Here is a 19743-nt window from a genome sequence, read left to right as displayed (position 1 = left end):
CACGGATGTGACGGAGCAGAGCTGCAGCAGTGACGGAGCAGAGCCGTGACGCGCTCTGCACGCAGCCGGTTATGCCGGCTGTAGCTACTGCAGTCAAGCCACTTTTCTTGACAGCTTGACAGCTGTAAACAAGAGTGTAGACATTAACGCCTGGTGAAGTGAGGGGCAGCCGTAGGCTATTGCTGGGATGGAATGTCCTGGCAAGGGGGTTTGAAAGGCGTGGTATCACTTCCATGGACTATAAAGATCACTTCACAAACAGATGAGATGCTTTCACGACCTGGATCGCACCCGCGCCTGGAGACGGAGCAGCCAGACGAGGCAGATCTCCTCAGCGCAAACAGAGATGCCTGCTACATGGACTAACGTTCCTGGTAAGTGGTTATAATATTAAAGTATTTCTGATTCTGATTCTGATATATAAACCAGAACAGAGCACTGACAACGTTGGATGCGAAACAAAACACAGCCAGTGTTGCCAACTTAGTTCTTTTGGGGCTATATTTAGCTCCTTTTCAGAAGCGCCTTTATTTCCGAAATCGTCCTAGCCCCACATCTGGCTCCTTTTCCTGGCCATGGGGTGAACATTTTACATTGTTTGTGTTGATGTGAAAGCACGTTTTACCCCGATCCGCAGATCATCATGCATGCTGATGATGCCACCCTGCAGGTCCTCTCCCTTTGAGCCTGGGCTGGCTTACGGCCAATCACAGACGATGCTCTTTTTCAGTCTGTGTAGTGTGTTGTAGAAAAACGCTGAGAGAATGTCGTTTTAATTAAATATAGCCTATTATATTATTTAATATGGTAACGCTTTAGAATACAGCCCGCAAATAAGCATGTAGTTAGAGTATAAAAACGGGGTTTAGGGCTGTAGTTATAGTCTAACTACGGGGTTTAAGGAGTGAATTATAAGATCTGTACTTATAGTCTAACTACGGGGTTTAAGGAGTGTAGTTATAGTATAACAACTGGGTTTAAGGAGTGTAGTTATGGTATAACAACGGGGTTTAAGGAGTCTAGTTAGAGTATAACAACGGGGTTTAAGGAGTGAAAAAATACTTTAACTAGAGGGTAACAAGATCTGTACTTATAGTCTAACTACGGGGTCGCGGGCTGTATTATGAAGCAGGGGACAAATGTTTGTACTTATAGGCTAATTACGGGGTACCACACTATACTTACAGGGTAACTACGGGGTTTAAGGAGTGTAGTTAGAGTATAACAACAGGGTTTAAGGAGTCTAGTTAGAGTAGCCTATAACAACGGGGTTTAAGGAGTGTAGTTATAGTCTAACAACGGGGTTTAAGGAGTGTAGTTAGAGTATAACAACAGGGTTTAAGGAGTGTAGTTAGAGTATAACAACGGGGTTTAAGGAGTGTAGTTAGAGTATAACAACGGGGTTTAAGGAGTGTAGTTAGAGTATAACAACGGGGTTTAAGGAGTGTAGTTAGAGTATAACAACGGGGTTTAAGGAGTCTAGTTAGAGTATAACAACGGGGTTTAAGGAGTCTAGTTAGAGTATAACAATGGGGTTTAAGGAGTGTAGTTAGAGTATAACAACGGGGTTTAAGGAGTGAATTATAAGATCTGTACTTATAGTCTAACTACGGGGTTTAAGGAGTGTAGTTATAGTATAACAACTGGGTTTAAGGAGTGTAGTTATGGTATAACAACGGGGTTTAAGGAGTCTAGTTAGAGTATAACAACGGGGTTTAAGGAGTGAAAAAATACTTTAACTAGAGGGTAACAAGATCTGTACTTATAGTCTAACTACGGGGTCGCGGGCTGTATTATGAAGCAGGGGACAAATGTTTGTACTTATAGGCTAATTACGGGGTACCACACTATACTTACAGGGTAACTACGGGGTTTAAGGAGTGTAGTCAGAGTATAACAACGGGGTTTAAGGAGTCTAGTTAGAGTATAACAACGGGGTTTAAGGAGTGTAGTTATAGTCTAACAACGGGGTTTAAGGAGTCTAGTTAGAGTATAACAACGGGGTTTAAGGAGTCTAGTTAGAGTATAACAACGGGGTTTAAGGAGTCTAGTTAGAGTATAACAATGGGGTTTAAGGAGTCTAGTTAGAGTATAACAACGGGGTTTAAGGAGTGTAGTTAGAGTATAACAACGGGGTTTAAGGAGTGTAGTTAGAGTATAACAACGGGGTTTAAGGAGTGTAGTTAGAGTATAACAACGGGGTTTAAGGAGTGTAGTTAGAGTATAACAACGGGGTTTAAGGAGTGTAGTTAGAGTAAAACAACGGGGTTTAAGGAGTGTAGTTAGAGTATAACAACGGGGTTTAAGGAGTCTAGTTAGAGTATAACAACGGGGTTTAAGGAGTGTAGTTAGAGTATAACAACGGGGTTTAAGGAGTGTAGTTAGAGTATAACAACGGGGTTTAAGGAGTCTAGTTAGAGTATAACAACGGGGTTTAAGGAGTCTAGTTAGAGTATAACAACGGGGTTTAAGGAGTCTAGTTAGAGTATAACAACAGGGTTTAAGGAGTCTAGTTAGAGTATAACAACGGGGTTTAAGGAGTCTAGTTAGAGTATAACAATGGGGTTTAAGGAGTCTAGTTAGAGTATAACAACGGGGTTTAAGGAGTCTAGTTAGAGTATAACAACGGGGTTTAAGGAGTCTAGTTAGAGTATAACAACGGGGTTTAAGGAGTGTAGTTATAGTCTAACAACGGGGTTTAAGGAGTGTAGTTAGAGTATAACAACGGGGTTTAAGGAGTGTAGTTAGAGTATAACAACGGGGTTTAAGGAGTCTAGTTAGAGTATAACAACGGGGTTTAAGGAGTCTAGTTATAGTATAACAACGGGGTTTAAGGAGTCTAGTTAGAGTATAACAACAGGGTTTAAGGAGTCTAGTTAGAGTATAACAACGGGGTTTAAGGAGTCTAGTTAGAGTATAACAACGGGGTTTAAGGAGTCTAGTTAGAGTATAGACTCACACGTCTTCTCCCACTATCTTAGTGGGAGAAGACGTGTGAGTGAGACAGACAGTGATTTTCAAAGTGATATCAAAATATAAGCGGATATAGCCTAATCATTAAAAAAACAAGTGAATAATCACTACTACAACTTGTAAGTGTGAATGTTACCAGCATCAGCTAATGTTTTACAAAATGTTATTTTACAAATTATATTGTAGCGATCCGGGGTTTACGTGTAATGTCGTGTTTCCGTGTTAGCTAGGAACTGATGTGTGGGGGTTGTTCCTGGGGGGAACGGTGTGTAGGTAGCCATCCTGTCGCGAGACAGGAAGTCAGTCAAGCTAGGTGAAGAGCTAGAGTGGTCGTCTGTGGAGCTAGCAGCAAGGCTACTGCTGGAAGCTATGAGAATGAGCCTGTGAATAAAAGCCCTGTACCAACTACTGTCTCCTGGTTCCTGTGGACGAATACTCGATTCGTTACAATATTTTTATTCCTTGCTTATAGGTAGGACGGCCTGCATATATCGTTTGTTCTGACACTTTCGACACAGGGGTGTACAGTGTCCACAGTGTTTTACTTTGAAGGCAACCGGAAGTCTGGGCACAACCACACCCTGTGCCCGCCTACGCAGCACTCAAGCGGCGGGATTGGCCAGAACCAACTGAATTGCTCCTGATAGCAGACATTGAAATTAATTATGGTCACATACCTTCCTTAGTGTAATATATTAACGCTAATGAAAACGTAACACACAAGCTTTTAACACACAATCGATTTTTAAACATATTTATTTTAAAACATCATTGTAAAATTCAGGGCTTTAGCCAAAGCTTCAATAATAGAGCTCCACTGACAGTTTAACTTGCAAATGAAAAATATTAAATTAAAAATACAATAGGCTACAGCACATGCCTAGCTTGTTCTTTTTTTGGCACAGCTATTCATTCCCCCCAGTCCAGCCATTTGTTCCAGTCCAGTGAAGTCCCAACAAAATGCTATCTACAAAAAACATGCAATAATATAAAATCATAGATAAAAAGTTGAATCATACACAATCAATAAAACCAAAAGTAAAATATATAATTATAAATACTAAAAAAATGACAAGAAGAAAGTACACCAATCAAAATCACAATCACACATCACAACAAATAAAACCAAAACTGAAATATAATTAATACTCATATGAAAATGGCAAATTTATTGTAACAATGAAATAGTTAATAGAAATAGTTTGAGTGAGGTAGTGATGAATGCATTTAGGCTACTTGCATCTTGTGTAGGCCTACATAATATCAATATCAAAATAATAGACTACTATGGTATTTATTATATAGGCTACTATTCAAAGCAGACCTTCAAAACAGAACTACCTAAAATGATATAAACCATCTTAGGAGAAAAAATGACGTGTACTTTGATTGTTTAGTTTGGCTCATGTCCTATCCACTAACATGCCGGAGGCAGGACTTGTGACCTATACTAGGACTGGCCACCAGGGCGGCGATCTAGATATTCTGGCTTCACTTTTAGAGAGCTCTTATCCTGTCCATTTTTATACAGTCAGTGATGGGAATTACGGCTCTTTGAAGGGAGCCGGATCTTATGGCTCCGTTCCTTTCTGAGAGCCGTTCAAAATAGCGGCTCCTCATTCCTTTTTTTTTTAATGGGGCGCGCACTACTGTTTCTCTGAGAAATCACTAATAAAATGATATGGAATGATTTGGATCAGATTTGATTAGACCCACCACTATTTCATTTTGCATCAGTGGACTGCAGCAGCATTAAATTACTCATACTGTATTTCCAGACCTAATGTCAATAAACTGCATTGTAAACATTACACAAGGTGACACCATATCATCTGCTTATTTAGTCAGTGAATTTACTGACTAAGCTGAAAGTTGGCTGTCCTTGATGCAATTCATGCAACACTTCGCTACCCAGAAAGTCGGCAGATGCACTCCGGTTTTGATATTAAGCTGAGTCCGCCCACCCACGCCAGCTACAGCATGCGCCTAACGAGTGCACCCGACCTATCCTCCCTGCTCCATGCTCCCTGCTCAGCGGACTAGCAGAGGGAGGGAGGGAGGGAGGTCTAACCTGTGTGTGTGCTGGGGAGCGGCAGGCAGTGAAATTTGGGCACAACATTAAAACGAACTTATTACTTATTATTACCTCATTTACTTATTACACTCGATGTGAATCTAAAGTGAACTAAACAAGTCAGATCCACTATAAATGTTTTTCAGTAGATGCTGTGATGTAGCCACAAGAAAGGTGCAATATTAAAGTTTTTCAGGAGATGGCGATGTTGCTAGCTATAGGTTCTAAACAAGAAATATGGTTCAAATTATTACATTTTCCCTGGCCCGTCGATTCAGCCAATCACAGACCGATGTTCTCGTTTAATTAGCGCGCGCATGCTGTAACCTTGATTAGATGGTGTTCTTTTGTCAAGTTTGTTCTGTCCTGTGACGGACTGTTTGACCTCTTCAGGGTGTGTCCAGGCAGACTGTTTGACCTCTTCAGGGTGTGTCCAGGCAGACTGTTTGACCTCTTCAGGGTGTGTCCAGGCAGACTGTTTGACCTCTTCAGGGTGTGTCCAGGCAGACTGTTTGACCTCTTCAGGGTGTGTCCAGGCAGACTGTTTGACCTCTTCAGGGTGTGTCCAGGCAGACTGTTTGACCTCTTCAGGGTGTGTCCAGGCAGACTGTTTGACCTCTTCAGGGTGTGTCCAGACAGACTGTTTGACCTCTTCAGGGTGTGTCCAGGCAGACTGTTTGACCTCTTCAGGGTGTGTCCAGGCAGACTGTTGACCTCTTCAGGGTGTGTCCAGGCAGACACATTGTGCCCCCCCCCTACATGCCGACCTAGGGTCTACACCCCACCCCCTCCCCACCCCCGGGTCTACTCCCCCCTCCAACCCCCTCCCCGTTCCCCCAATCCGGCCGCTCTGCAGCAAGAGAACAGCTACTGAAGCTGAAGTTCAGAGGCTGGAGCAAACGGATGAGGCAACCTAAGTCTGTTACATCCATCTCATTACTTCTTAGATTCATTCTTCAAGGAAACAACTCCTTCCTTGGGGCAGGTTTTAGAAGGAAAAAAAAAGCTCTATTTCCAGTCCAGAGCTATAATTTCAGTGGCTGACTGTAATCACATGGCCACGACGATCCTGCCAAAGAAATGTTATAGTGGGAGTCAGAGTTTCTTGGAAGCGGCTATCGTGATTCTACTTTATATCCTGAAGCTGAGGTCTTGCATCATCTTGCGTGATGATGATGATGATACAAGTTTATTCCTGCATGACACTGGCAGGGCCGGTTTCAAACACATTCCACAACAACAAGCACAACAACAGTGCAGTTTGCTCTGAAGAGACATTTTGACCTTAAAGCCTAATTACATAATGACTGAGATGTAGTTTTCATAGCCTAATGTTGAAAACATGCTACAACAGGGGTGGCCACGGGCAAAACAACATTTAGCGTGGCGGTTTTCAACCTGTTTACACTGAAAGCGGGGGGGGGGGAAATTAGACCAGAAAACCCGTGTGCCATCAACAATTTAATTTCTACCTAAATAAATATATGACATAGTTTTATATTGATGTGCTCACCTATTACAATGGGTATTTCTGTATGTTTTCCAATTTTCTTTTCCTGTGCCAACAGGTTAAGACAGAGATAATTTCACCAACATTCAGTATTACAAATGTTAAAAACACACACACACACACACACACACACACACACACACACACACACACACACACACACAAAAATAAATATTTTTTTTTACTTGTTCACGTCAGCTGCGCAGAGTCACATTTTCGGGGAGATGCACGCCAGCTGCGCCGGCAGGCTCGCTAGCCGTGGCGCGGCCTTCGGCAGGTATGGCACGAGCTTTGACGCTGTAGCACGTTTTCCGTTTTAAGTAGCCATACAAGGCTGGATCCTTTTTCAAAAGAATGTTACACATGGCCATTTTGAAAGAGAATACAAACCATTGTGTAAAAAAACAAAGATTCAGAAACATTCCCTTTGTGGATGTAATTTAAGTAACAGACCTTTCATTCATTAACCGTCACTCAGAGTAATGAATCAGTTTGACGGCAACATTCCTAAATCACATTTTAGGGAAGAAACAAAGAGACAACAACAAGATGTGAACTCTGTCTTTACTACACTTAGTTGATCTAGGCTTTGTGGTTAGCTAGCTGTCAGCTGTCCGTGACGTCTGTCCCTGACAATGTGTCCGCCGCAAAACGTACAATACTGCCACCATTGCATCATCATGGCTGATGCTAAGCACGCTAATTTCACTGTTGACTTTGAGACTTTAAAGCTTTGAATAATTCTGTGTTTCAGCTGGATGTCATATCTACAATATGCTGCTGCTAACAAGGTCCGGTTCAAATGGATTATAGCTAGTGATGGTGTATGCAATAAAACCTAATCCCCTCTGTTAGTTGTCAACACCGTAAATCCCTCCTGAGCCAGTTATGTCAGTTGCATGTTGCGTGTGTGTGCGTGTGCGTGTGTGTGTGTGTGTGTGTGTGTGTATTTATGTACGCTCCTATCACCAGTAATGGGTGTGTGTGTGTGTGTGTGTGTGTGTATTTATGTACGCTCCTATCACCAGTAATGGGTGTGTGTGTGTGTGCTGTGTGGGTGTCTCCCTTCACAAGCCCAGCTTTTCTTTGAAACTTTATTGACGCACACACACGGAGAATGATGACAAACTTGACTTACAGTACTTCAAATGTTTACAGTAGTTTTCCTTTCTTGCTGCACTACAATGTTACAATGCTGTGAGACGGAGCTAAACACAAAAGATGCAATATTAATAGTTTTTCATGAGATACTCAGTATTTAATACTAATACTAATACTAATAATAGAAAAGGAGAAGAAATGTTAATTTAAAATTAAATATTCTTCTAAATATGGATAAAAGTCCAAAAAACATAAAATTTTCTTCGACGCTGCCGAGATTCCATTCCTTATAGCACCCCCTATTTAATAATAGTTCCAGCGCGGCTGCGAAAATGTGGTGGCGCATTGTGTCAAGTGTACTGGCTCGGGGAACGGTCCAGCCTCCGGTCCCTTAGGTTTCTGACAATGTGGGCCCCTGAACAATTTAGTTGAATAGCCCTGCTGTAAAACCCAGTGGCACTCATATTCTGGTTTGTTTCAAGAAAAACATTTTGGCTAGTTGAAATTAATTGGCTCGTAACTTTAAAATCTAGCAGCCATATTGGCTGGGGAGGACACGCCCCACCCCCCCACCCCGGCACGCCCCCCGGCCCCCCCAAGTTCAGATGCTTTCCGCTACCTGTGTGTGTGTGTGTGTGTGTGTGTATTTTGAAGGGTTTGGGGCTCTTATTTTAAAGGTTCTGGGCTCTTATTTGGAAGGTTTTGGGGTTTTATTTTGACGGTTCTGGGCATTCTCAGTCTGAACAGAATCTTAAAAATTGAGCACCTCTAGGACCGAAAACTCTGAGTTGAGAGATGTTTGTTAAATTTGGGTGTGTGTCGGTATCTTTGTCAGATTAAATGTCTTCTAATATATATGGTAAATATTAGGTTTCATCACATGTCCATGACTCCTCCCCCTCTGTCCTCTGCTCTCACAGGGAGATGATGGAGATGATCTGGATCGTGCTGCTGATGCTCTTCCTCACACCCTGTGGTCAGCTTCCACCTTCAATTCATTATCCACAAATATAAAGAGATTTACCACCATGTTCTCATTTCATTACCCTCACAGCCTTTTTGTCTTTCTTTCTGCCTGTAGAAATATAGCCTGAATTGTCTTTAGCAAGTACCTTCTTATTCACATCATGAGGACACTCTGGCTCATAAAACCCAGCAATACAGTGTTTTGCGGCACAAAATCTGTGGGTGTGGTGGTTTGAGGTGTATCATAAAGTTCCCGTGGTGGTGGATACACTTCAGAATAGCGCTGCAACTAACGATTACTGTATTTTCATTGTCATCTGTCGATTATTTTCTCGACTAATTAATTGGTCGTTTGTCACAAAATGCTGAAAACTATCGATCACCTTTTCCCCAAAGCCCAAGATGACATCCTCATCTTGGGCATCTTTTGTCCTGAGTCTGACCAACAGTCCACAACCCATAGATATTCAGTTTACTGTCATAGAAGACTAAAGAAACCAGAGAATATTCATATTTAAGAAGCTGGAACGAGATAATTTTAGTATTTGTTTCTTAAAAATGAGTCTAAATGAGTAATCGATTATAAAAATAGCTGCCGATTAATTTTCTGTCCATCAACTAATCGATTACTTGAATAATCATTGTAGTTCTAATCCAGAGGTTGATCTTTTATCTATATCTCTTTCAGTGGATATTTGTAGATTATTTTTCTGTGTAACTTTTCCTTGTGCTAAAAAACTTGATTACTGAGACTCAATTACATCAAGCCCCTATAAGTTATAAAGCCTATAGGCCACACATGGGCAAAATACGGCCGGCGGGTGCCCCCTGGGTGGCCTGCGATTGTTTGTATGTATGTATGTATTTTTTTGCAATTCCATCGCGGGCCACCCAGGGGGCGCCCGCGGGCCGTATTTTGCCCATGTGTGGCCTATAGGCTTTATAACCTATAGCCTTTAGCCTATAGGCTTGATAAAGCCTATATATATATATATATATATATATATATATATATATATATATATAACACTAAACCTATATATATGTATGTGTATATATACAGTGCACCTGAACGCAACATGCAAGATACCCACTGAATAAGTGTTTTTTTAACACCTCTTTTATTATACCTAGCGGGATACCCGCCCCGTGCAGTGTATGGAGTGTCTAGTTGCGTTCTCTGCATGTTCAACCCCTATGGACTGTGTCTGCAGCCAGGCTGGTCAGTGCGGTCAGACAGTTCCCCAGCTCCATAAATCTTGTAAAATTTCTCTGAAATAGCTCCCCAACAGATACGAAAATATGAGCATATATGTGTTTGATGTACATACAAAGAACTGCCGCAATCGGATTTGTGAAACATGAATTTTTTTTAAATTGCAATTTCCTTTTTCCTGGTTTCTCCTCTGGCAGCCAGACTGCGGGTGCTCTGGATATGTCCCATGGAGGCTGTGCATTTTCCTCTCTCTGATTTTTGCACGTCACGTCGCGCCTCCCCTGAAGTTGGCTCGCGTTCCCCAGGGGAGGCACGCCTCACACTGAAAACCGCTAAAGGCGGATGTCTGACTCTAGAGTCTGGATGTTATTTTGGATTTAAACCTGCAAGTATAAAAAAGAACTGGACAAAAGCCAATGCATTGTACTGAGACCACAGTATACGTGGTACCAACCCACCCCACATTTGAGTCAAGTCCCAAAGCTATATGCAGATGTTAACATGTGCAAAACTTTTAGACTACGGACGGCACCACTCACCCCCCAACACCACCAATCCTACCTAGTACCCACCCCTCGAAGATAGGTGCCTCCTTTTGGTGTCGTGCCCGAGCCACTGAGTGAAATATCCGCCCTCCGGTGCTCCAAAACTGGCGCTGCATGTATCTTCACTAACATATATTTTGGAGCTCACTGCTTGAAATCCTCTTTAGATTAAAAAGAAATCTAATTTAAATCAGCGTTTTTTTTATTTATTTAGTTCAGGCACCATTTAGGGCACTGGTACTGTTTTAGCACCACTATTGGAAAAATATGAAACGATACCCATCGCTTTTCATATGTGACTATCACTCCATGTCTGTGGAGTGGTGGGTGAATTCACATCATAGGCTTAGCTACGTCATAAAAAGTAAGGCCATCACCTTCACCACCACATCTCTATTATTTGTTGCTGTAACGACCTAATTTCCACTTCAGGATCAATTAAATTAAATTAATCTAATCTAATCAGTGCTACATCACTGCTATATAGTGCTGTGCAATGAAGACCCAACAGTCTGCAGGTCATTACAGGCAGATCCTACAGCCAGAGATTTCACTGTTTTTCTCATCTCGTCTTTAGGTGTTAAAAGTCTGTGATCAGGTGCTGTCGTGTTTGGCTGGAATGAAAACCTGTACCCGGACACATAATTGCCTGTCAGCTTCAGACAGATATGTAGATGCATGGAGACTATATGAAGACCACAAGCTAGGCAGAGTTTTGTCTTTAATTATGTTTGGAGGTAATTATCTGTGCACACTCTGTTCCTCACTTTGTTTCTCTCTCCTCTCTTCCACAGAATCATTATCATTAGAATCATTCATTGTGACTGTGAACCAGCCCTCCTATCAGGCAGAGGAGAATGGTAACGTGACGATGGAATGGATCTTCACTGCCAAACCGGACATCTCTCTCTCCTCACTTAGTGTCTTTTGTGCACTACGGTTAGACCATCCTAAGACTTTATATCGTTGGTGGTGGCACCGCAGTTTTGAGCACCAATACCATCTAGATGAGCAGTTTGCAGGACGAGTGCGATGTGACAAAGACTCTATCAGAGAAGGACACATCAGGATTCATCTGTCCAGACTCAGGACTAACGACTCAGGCACTTACTTTTGCAAAGTGTTCCTTGATGGTGATGATGGCAATAAGGAATGTTTGCTCAATGTCACTGGTAAGTTAACTCAGTACAACTCAGAAGTTTCCTCAGAAGGTTTTCCTTGGGGTAATCTTGGCAGCTACTTTAATTAAGAAAAGGCCATCCTCTACTGTCAAGTTTATTTGTATTTTTTATTTGTATTTAGCCTTTATTTAAACCGGTAAAATCACATTGAGACCGAGGTCTCATTCACAAGTGCGACCTGTTCAGACAGCAGCATACAACAGTTTACAAAACTACAATCAGCAGTCAATACAATCAATAGAATACAGTAACAAAAACATGAACATAAAACATAAAAGTGCCCAAGGTGGAGAGATTCAACCTTGTGAGGAAGAGCAAACCAACCAGTTTACTCAACAATCATTTAAAACTCACAAGAGGGATCAGGCTGGACAGCTTCAGACTCTGCTGTAGCACGTTCCACTAATTCACGAGCATGTCTCAGACTGAGAATGTGTCTAGCTAGATCTAACTAAACACAGTCAATAATAAACAGAATGGAACAACTTATATAAAACACGCATGGCAAGAAGAACAAGAAAACAGGAAAAACACAAGGTCGGCAAGAGCCAATTTCAACAAGGCAAAACCTATTCTCCAGCCTAACCTACATGTAACCTACCCTCACCCTTGCCCCTGACAATTTATTTAAAATAAAACAAGCTAGGGATGGTATCGTTAGGATTTTATCTATACTGATACTGCCTATCGCTGCTACTCTCCATAATTTGGTCCAAAAAATAAAGACATGGCATGAAAAGATGTGAAAAGATTCAACAGTTATTTTGTTATGACTTTTTTGCAGGGAGTAAGTAATTGGATTAGAAACAAGGAATTTGACTTAGTGCAAGTATGCAGCACAGTGGTGACATAAATAGTAGAAGTCAAAGCAATACAGAAAAACACTCAAATTGAGAGTAAAAAGTCCTTTAAAGTGACATGATGGGGGGTAAGATAATGTCCGTAGGATCATGTCCATGGCCCGTTACGCACATGGGAGAAGTTAGCCTTGAAGGCTTTCTGCCAGAAAGGGGTGACGTGGTTGTCGTGGAACAGAAGAATGGGCTACATGCACAACTCCACTACTTCCTGAAATTAGTACAGCTTCTTTATTTCCTGTCATCACTATTGGATGAACTGATTAATGTCAGGTGTGCTGCAGTCACAACAATGATCAGGCACACCTGATTAATCAGTTCATCCAATAGTGTAGGACAGGAAATAAAGAAGCTGTACTACTAATTTCAGGAAGTAAAAAAAGTTGTGCATGTAGCCTATTGCCATACAACTAGTCAAACATGTTTCATTGCATTTTTTTTTGTTTTAAGCATGCGTTTTGTTTTAAGGAACCTCCATGAATTTAGCATTTATTTTTTATTTATTTCGTTTTTCCATTTTAAAGTTTGAAACGGAAAAACTTGTTTTCCCCATTTAGTTTTTTCCATGTAAAACCATTGAAAATGGGTTACTTGAGTACCCTGACCTGGTCTATTAATTTCTTATTTTATTTTTACATTTTTAATAGTGAATGTTGGTGAAATTATCTCTGTCTTAACCTGTTGGCACAGAAAAAGATTTGAAAACATACTAGCATACATACATTCCTCCACCACCCCCCCCCCCCACACTTTCAGTCTAAACAGGTTGAAAACTGCCTACTACTACTTGTTTGGCTCCTTATATTTTTCTGTATGCGGCCCACAACCAAAAAAGTTTGGCCACCCCTGCCATAGACACTCAACAATTGAGCCATGATAACCAGATGTTGCTGTTTGACATACTTCAGACTACTACGAAAGGTCTGTCTGAAGGTATTTTTTTTTTTTTGACTCTGGCAAAGTGGCAAAACGGTAAAATTCCCCAACACTGCTGTCTCTCTGAACTATCTCTTTAACCAAATCACACACATTTAGGCTTATTCTATGAGATCTCATTTTGATAACTAATATACCGTAATTCTGCCAATAAGAGCCCGGGCGCTTATTATGCTAAAGCAATTTGGACCAGGCGGTAAAAGGAAGACCAGGCGGCAATTAGAGTCAGGCGGTTATTTCCATTTGGGCATAATTGAGCCAGGCGGTTATTATTTTTTTAACATAAATGCCTACCCTAACCCAAAAACGTAAAGTATCAAATTGCTTATTTAAACCAGTGAGATAGTACTTAGTACACACAAGAGGCTAGTTACAGGCAGTTTAAACCAGTGAGATAGTACTTAGTACACACAAGAGGCTAGGTACAGGCAGTTTAAACCAGTGAGATAGTACTTAGTACACACAAGAGGGTAGGTACAGGCAGTTTTGACAAAAACAACAATAACAACGGTAACCAAAAAAATATTCCATTTCCGGCCCGGGCGGCAATTAGAGTCAGGCGCTTATTATGCTAAATCAATTTGGACCAGGCGGTAAATGGAAGACCCGGCGGCAATTAGAGTGGAGGCGCTTATTGGAAGAAGTACGGTATATATATATATTTTTTTACTTCCATTCACTGAGCCTCCCCTGAAACTGCTTGAGCCGCCCTGGGGAGGCCCACCTCCAACTTTGAAAACCAGAGTTGTGTTGGCTCTGTAGGTTTATAATTACCCATCTTCTCTAGAATTGTAGTAAATTCTCTTGAAGTGGTGGTTCAGCATTGCTGAGTGGATATTATAACAAACTCTTGTATCTCCATGCAGCTGTAGAACATGCAGCAGAGGATCTACCAGAAGATCCAAATGATCTACCAGAAGATCCAGACCAGAGAGAACATGGACATGGACACTTTGGTTTAATCGGAGTTGGGGCAGTAGTAGTAGCACTGGTAGCTCTAGTAGCATTCCTTCGTCAAAGGCTGAAGGCCAATACGGTAGATTTGCGATTGAATGAAGGCAATCAACCTATCCAAATATGGCTGCCAGAACACAGCTACAACTCAACCTTGAAGAAATGACTTGGAACATAGAGTTGAGATGTTCATGAGGACCGAAAATTAGGTCAGGCAATCAGTGAAACTTGTTAGATGATGCACTTCATGAGATGGCCTGTAGAGGGCATCTTTGACTAGGAGTTGGTATCTTGCCTCTGGACTAAATGCCATTCAGTCTCTGATAAATGCCACAGGGCCCCAGATTTAACTACGTCACACTAGCTGACCAGTGCTTTATAGTTTCATTATATTGTAAATTGCCATTCTTGCATGTTACAGTGCTGCTGTGACACCAGTCCAATGAAACATAGAGGAATTATATATCTTGTTGCTGATTGGCCAATGGACTGCCTGCATCATTCACAAAGATGTAAATTGAATATATTTATCTAGAGCACTTAAGCACTTTACAATGCCACACCGATGGTGGCAGCCATGCAAGGCACCAACTGCTCGTCGGAATCGGGAGCAGTTAGGGGTTCAGTGTCTTGCTCTGGTGGGCATAGCTACCCATTGATTCGGCCCGCCCAAGGTAAAAATAATAATAATCATGTTTTCTTGCATTCCTCGTCTTCTGTGGGGCAGCGTTAGTTGGTCAAACTGTTCTGTCTTCCAACATGGTGTACTGTATGTTTACTGTATTCTATCATGTTCTGTGATTGTTGACTAGTGAGATCTAGCCTTGTTCTCTGCTCAAGAAGAACAAGCGTTTTCAGCCACTAGTAGCACTGGTGAGCAAAGTGATTTCTTGTATATAACAAAAACACTATTTGTATGTTTTCAAGCCTGTGCATGAGGACAAACAAGCACAGTATACGAGTACAGAGTCTAACACAGTATGCTTAGGATCAGTGCAGAAAAGTTCTGCGAACATTTCATTCCTATATTGAGAAAATCTATTACACAATGTGTGCCAAGTAGGCTACTGTATTACCTCCAAATGCAAAGAATGCAAGTTAAGAGTTCCCAAACCTTGGATGATTTATGGATCCAGAAATCATGATTGATTAAATCAATTTTTACATGTTCAGAAATCGTGATTGTAGGCTAGCCAAATCCATTTTTACATTTTCTGAAGCATGCCGTGATGAACGACTTGACTGTATTGATTTTATGTTTTACACGTTCATGTTTTCATTCCTTTTTGTAACATTTGATACACTAGAAAATAATTACATAAATAAAAAATACTGTCCTGTAGAAATGTATCTTAATTTTTGGAGAATGAGTTTGGTGGCTGTCCAGTTGGCATTGCAGTCTGGCTTCGTTCTGTTTATGCATGGTATAGGCTAAACCTTGCACTTTGGCATGTGTGTTGTTGTGATACAGTAGATTTAATTTATTCTTTGTCTCAACTAGGCCTATATAACTGTCTTTAGCCTAATAACTCTGCAATCTCTTCTGCAATCTCCTATTTACCCATTAGCGTCTTGTGCCTAACATTATTCTTGATAAACGTGAGATTAATTTTGATTTTGTCTGTTTAATTCTGTCAGTTTATATCTTCAGTGTTCTGCCCCTCAACTATTTTTTCTTTTTACCTTTCATTTTAGTTAAAATAAAGCTGTCAGACCTTCAAATGCAATTTTAATAAACTGTGTATACACTAAAATCAATGCAGCTAATGAAAAACAGTGCAACCCACTCTCCCACATGGCACGCTAATGGGAACTCTGCTAGTATAGGCTATTCACTTATAGAAAACTGTGGGCCAGGGATGAAAAAACTAAAGTTGAAACTAGGTCTCAATGCAAGGTTGAAATTACTCCAAGGTGTAAAAGCTAAAAGTCTGCTTTAAAAAAAAAGCTTATTTTCAACTTCCACAGATTTGATCATTTAGTATATAAGCATCGTCATCCGTTTGTTATTAGAATGTAAACAGTTTCCCATTTCAATGTTCACACCTCTGTATTGGCAGCAGTTCCAGCATGATGTCAAGGCAGTGAATGTGTTTTGTGTAGAATCATGGGACAAGCTGCCATGCTTTGTAAGGAACACACTAACAATATTACAAATGTGCTGAAGGGTAGGAAAGACTTTAGATTTTGTGCCCCTCATATGTGGGATGAACTGCAAAGCACTTTAAAGATCGATGATCACCGGAGCATTTTATGAATCTAACTGAAAAGCTCATTCATTTTAAAAGTAGGCTAAATGTTTTGACTGGTATTTTCACTGTTTTTATTTATTGTCCCAATTTGTTTTGATTTTTGCATTCTATCCATTTGTAGCGTATCGCTCATACGCCAAGGAACGGAGAGTTGTAGTTGGTACAGGGTCTTTATTCACAGGCTCCTTTAGCTCCTAGCAGCTAGCTTCACACCGCTAGCTCTACACATAACAACCGGTCTCGCTCACTCTATAGCTTGACTCCCCCCCGGCACAGCGGCCGCTGGTCCTATATACCCCGTTTCCCCTAGGAACACACCCACATACATTAGTTCCTAGCTACCGTTGAGACACTTATGTTGCACATCACATTACAGGTAATACCTGGATTACCCGAACACGTTACATACTCCTCACCCAACATTAGCTCGACGCCCACGTCGACACCCACAACCCACACATATCCCCCTGTACCAAAACACACCACCCCACAACATTTTGTATTCCCCCAATTTGTCTCTTATCTTTTTAGCACACTTCTTAATTTTCGTTCCACCACCACCATTTGCATTTCTTTTCATTTCTTCCCTCTTTTCCCATTCCTTTAAATTCAACCCACATTTCAATTCACATTCCCATCATCATTTAGTTACTTCCCATTAGCACCCTTTTCCCCAACATTTAAATTCCCTCTTTTCTCTTTGCACTCATCTTCAATTTAACTCAAACCCATCACATTGACATCATTCTTTTTCCCATTACCTTCATTTAAACCTTTTCTTCTTATTCACATTATCCCACTTCAACCACTATTTCCATCCCCCCTTTTAAAGCTTCTGTCCCATCTGAAGCACATTACAGTCGACACAACTAAGGCAGTAGTCCTCTACGTCTCCCTTCATCTGTACCCAGTAGAAAACCCGACAAAGGCGGCTGAGTGTTTCTTCAGCCCCTCGATGCCCCTGACCCCTGCGGCCCCTGTGCGCCCCCCGTAGCGCCAGTCCCCGCAGGCAGCTGGGCACCACCACGACGCTGCCACTCTTCCCGCGCCCATCTAACCCCAGAATCCCCGACTCTCTCACCCTCAAGTCCGGAAACAACTCCCACAGTTCCTTCGTGGTACTTGAATACATGCATATCTCCTCCAGGCGAGGCCGGTATCCGGCCGCCACCCACCTGCGCACCGGTCCAACGCTAGCGTCCTCCGCCTGTCTGCGTATCCACTCCTCCAGATCGACATCCTCCATCGTCACATTCTCATCCTCCCGGTCTTGCACTCGCTCGTCCTCCCATCCCGCTCCCCCAGGGGGCGGCGTGTTGAGGACAGCAGGGCGGACACCATCGGCGTCGATCTCCACCTCGACTTTCTGCAGTGCAGCCGTGGGGGTTGTGTAGCGGCATGGTTGGGCCGGCTCCTCCAGCGTTGACCCCTCTCGCTCCCCCGGGGACACGAGCGCCGCTCCCCCGACTGTAACAGCATTGCAGGTGATGTCGCTCACTTCCCTCTGGCTGTTCAAAACGATCCCCGCTCCAGAGCAGCTAGCCTGGGCCGGCTCAACAGTCACTCTCCTGCCCAGAACAATCGGCTCTGTACTGCCCCGTTGCTCCGCTGCTTGTTGCTCAGGCCGCTCCACTGCTTGTTGCTCGGGCTGCTCCCCCGGCTGTGTGTCTCTTCCAGCGTTCACACTCTTAGTGCAGTCTCTAGCTAAATGTTCAGGCGACTGGCAAGCCCAACAAAGCCTCACCTGTCTCTCCTCTCCCGCTGTCCTCCAATCCCCGACAGCCTCTTGACATTCTCTGGCTAAATGTCCGATCGCGCCGCATGCCCAGCAGGCTCCCTGCTGTCCAGGTCGTTGTCCCGCATACCCGGTCCGTCTCCCGGGCTCGCCTCGGCACCACCTCGCCACGTGGCCCGGTTCTCCACAGCTCCAACACAGTCTATTTTGTGGCTCCTCCGTCCGCTTCTCTCCGTGCTGCGCGACCTCTCGTAGCAGCTCCATAAGCCCCTCTGCCCAGGCTGGTATCGTCTCCAACAGCCGTCTGACTTCTTTCAACACACTGGCTTCCATGCCCGCCAGCATCGAGCCGATCTCTGTCGTCAGCCCCTCTTCTCTCCCGTTCGCCGACAGGCTTTCTTCTAGACGCGCCATCACACGTGGCGCTCGTAGCAGCTAGCTCTCCCAGCTAGCTCGCTACAGCTAGGTCGCTCGAGCCTTTGATCTCCAACTTTTCTCCGCCGTTCCTCCTCACTCTCTCCCCTCTCGACCGAAACAGAGGCGCTACCGCTTCACTTGCTGACACCAATGTAGCGTATCGCTCATACGCCAAGGAACGGAGAGTTGTAGTTGGTACAGGGTCTTTATTCACAGGCTCCTTTAGCTCCTAGCAGCTAGCTTCACACCGCTAGCTCTACACATAACAACCGGTCTCGCTCACTCTATAGCTTGACTCCCCCCCGGCACAGCGGCCGCTGGTCCTATATACCCCGTTTCCCCTAGGAACACACCCACATACATTAGTTCCTAGCTACCGTTGAGACACTTATGTTGCACATCACATTACAGGTAATACCTGGATTACCCGAACACGTTACACATTGTTACCTTGGCAACATTGCAAATTAGGGTCTTTCTCTCAATGTGTCATTTCTCAATGTGGCAGAACCATCATTAACTGGCTGATCCACTTAAACCCCCCATCATGGATCCAGACCATGACCTAGGAAGAAAAAAAGACCTTGACTTTTTCCAATGAAGCATATTATTTACGGGACAAATGTACTATTATTCTGAAGGACAGGGACCTCACGTCATAAAAATCTCAAACAAATGAGAAAACTGACAGACTGATTCAACCAGTTGCAGCCAGAGAGTGCTGCTGCCCCAACATGTAGCCACGCCCCCCGTGACGTAAACCAAGCGTTACTATTTCTATTCCATTTGGCCAAAATGCGTCGTCCTCACTGACACGGCATCAAAAAATGACTAGGCATCACTCTCTTTCATCAATTCGGTTCTGGTAGTGCGCGAATTATGCTAGACCTACTACAATGACTGTGTGTTTATAAGAACAGTTCCTTCTGTTTAGGGTCGCGCTGGTTTAGCTCAGTGGTTACTTCGATTGTTTGCTGTCTCTCTTCCTACCGGCCGTGGGATGGAGATCAACCACGGGCGCTGTCC

At 42.9% G+C, this 19743-nt stretch overlaps 1 protein-coding gene across 2 annotated transcripts; it reads left to right on the top strand.

Moving 5' to 3' along the window:
* Positions 1-208: 208 nt before the first annotated feature.
* On the top strand, positions 209-15644 carry LOC310777343 (uncharacterized protein). 2 transcript variants are annotated; one of them, XM_083637680.1, is made up of 5 exons: positions 209-374; positions 7312-7348; positions 8579-8634; positions 11180-11557; positions 14226-15644. In XM_083637680.1, exons 1-5 carry the CDS (start codon positions 263-265, stop codon positions 14477-14479), a joined length of 837 nt encoding a protein of 278 aa, XP_083493806.1. In that variant the 5' UTR covers positions 209-262; the 3' UTR covers positions 14480-15644. The 2 variants fall into 2 exon arrangements, 1 of the variants encoding a protein (XP_083493806.1); XR_014552741.1 differs by lacking the exon at positions 7312-7348.
* The last annotated feature ends 4099 nt before the right edge of the window (positions 15645-19743 follow it).

Source organism: Poromitra crassiceps, assembly GCF_964638095.1.
Source record: "Poromitra crassiceps genome assembly, chromosome: 5".
Taxonomy (NCBI): domain Eukaryota; kingdom Metazoa; phylum Chordata; class Actinopteri; order Beryciformes; family Melamphaidae; genus Poromitra; species Poromitra crassiceps.
Note: the sequence above shows the minus strand (reverse complement) of the source record. Positions and strands in the feature narration are given on the sequence as shown.

Coding starts and splice junctions, on each gene's coding strand:
- LOC310777343 (XM_083637680.1), top strand. CDS start 263: ATGAGATGCTTTCACGACCTGGATCGCACCCGCGCCTGGAGACGGAGC. Junction 7,349..8,578: donor AATATGCTGCTGCTAACAAG/GTCCGGTTCAAA, acceptor CTGCTCTCACAG/GGAGATGATGGAGATGATCT. Junction 8,635..11,179: donor GCTCTTCCTCACACCCTGTG/GTCAGCTTCCAC, acceptor TCTCTTCCACAG/AATCATTATCATTAGAATCA.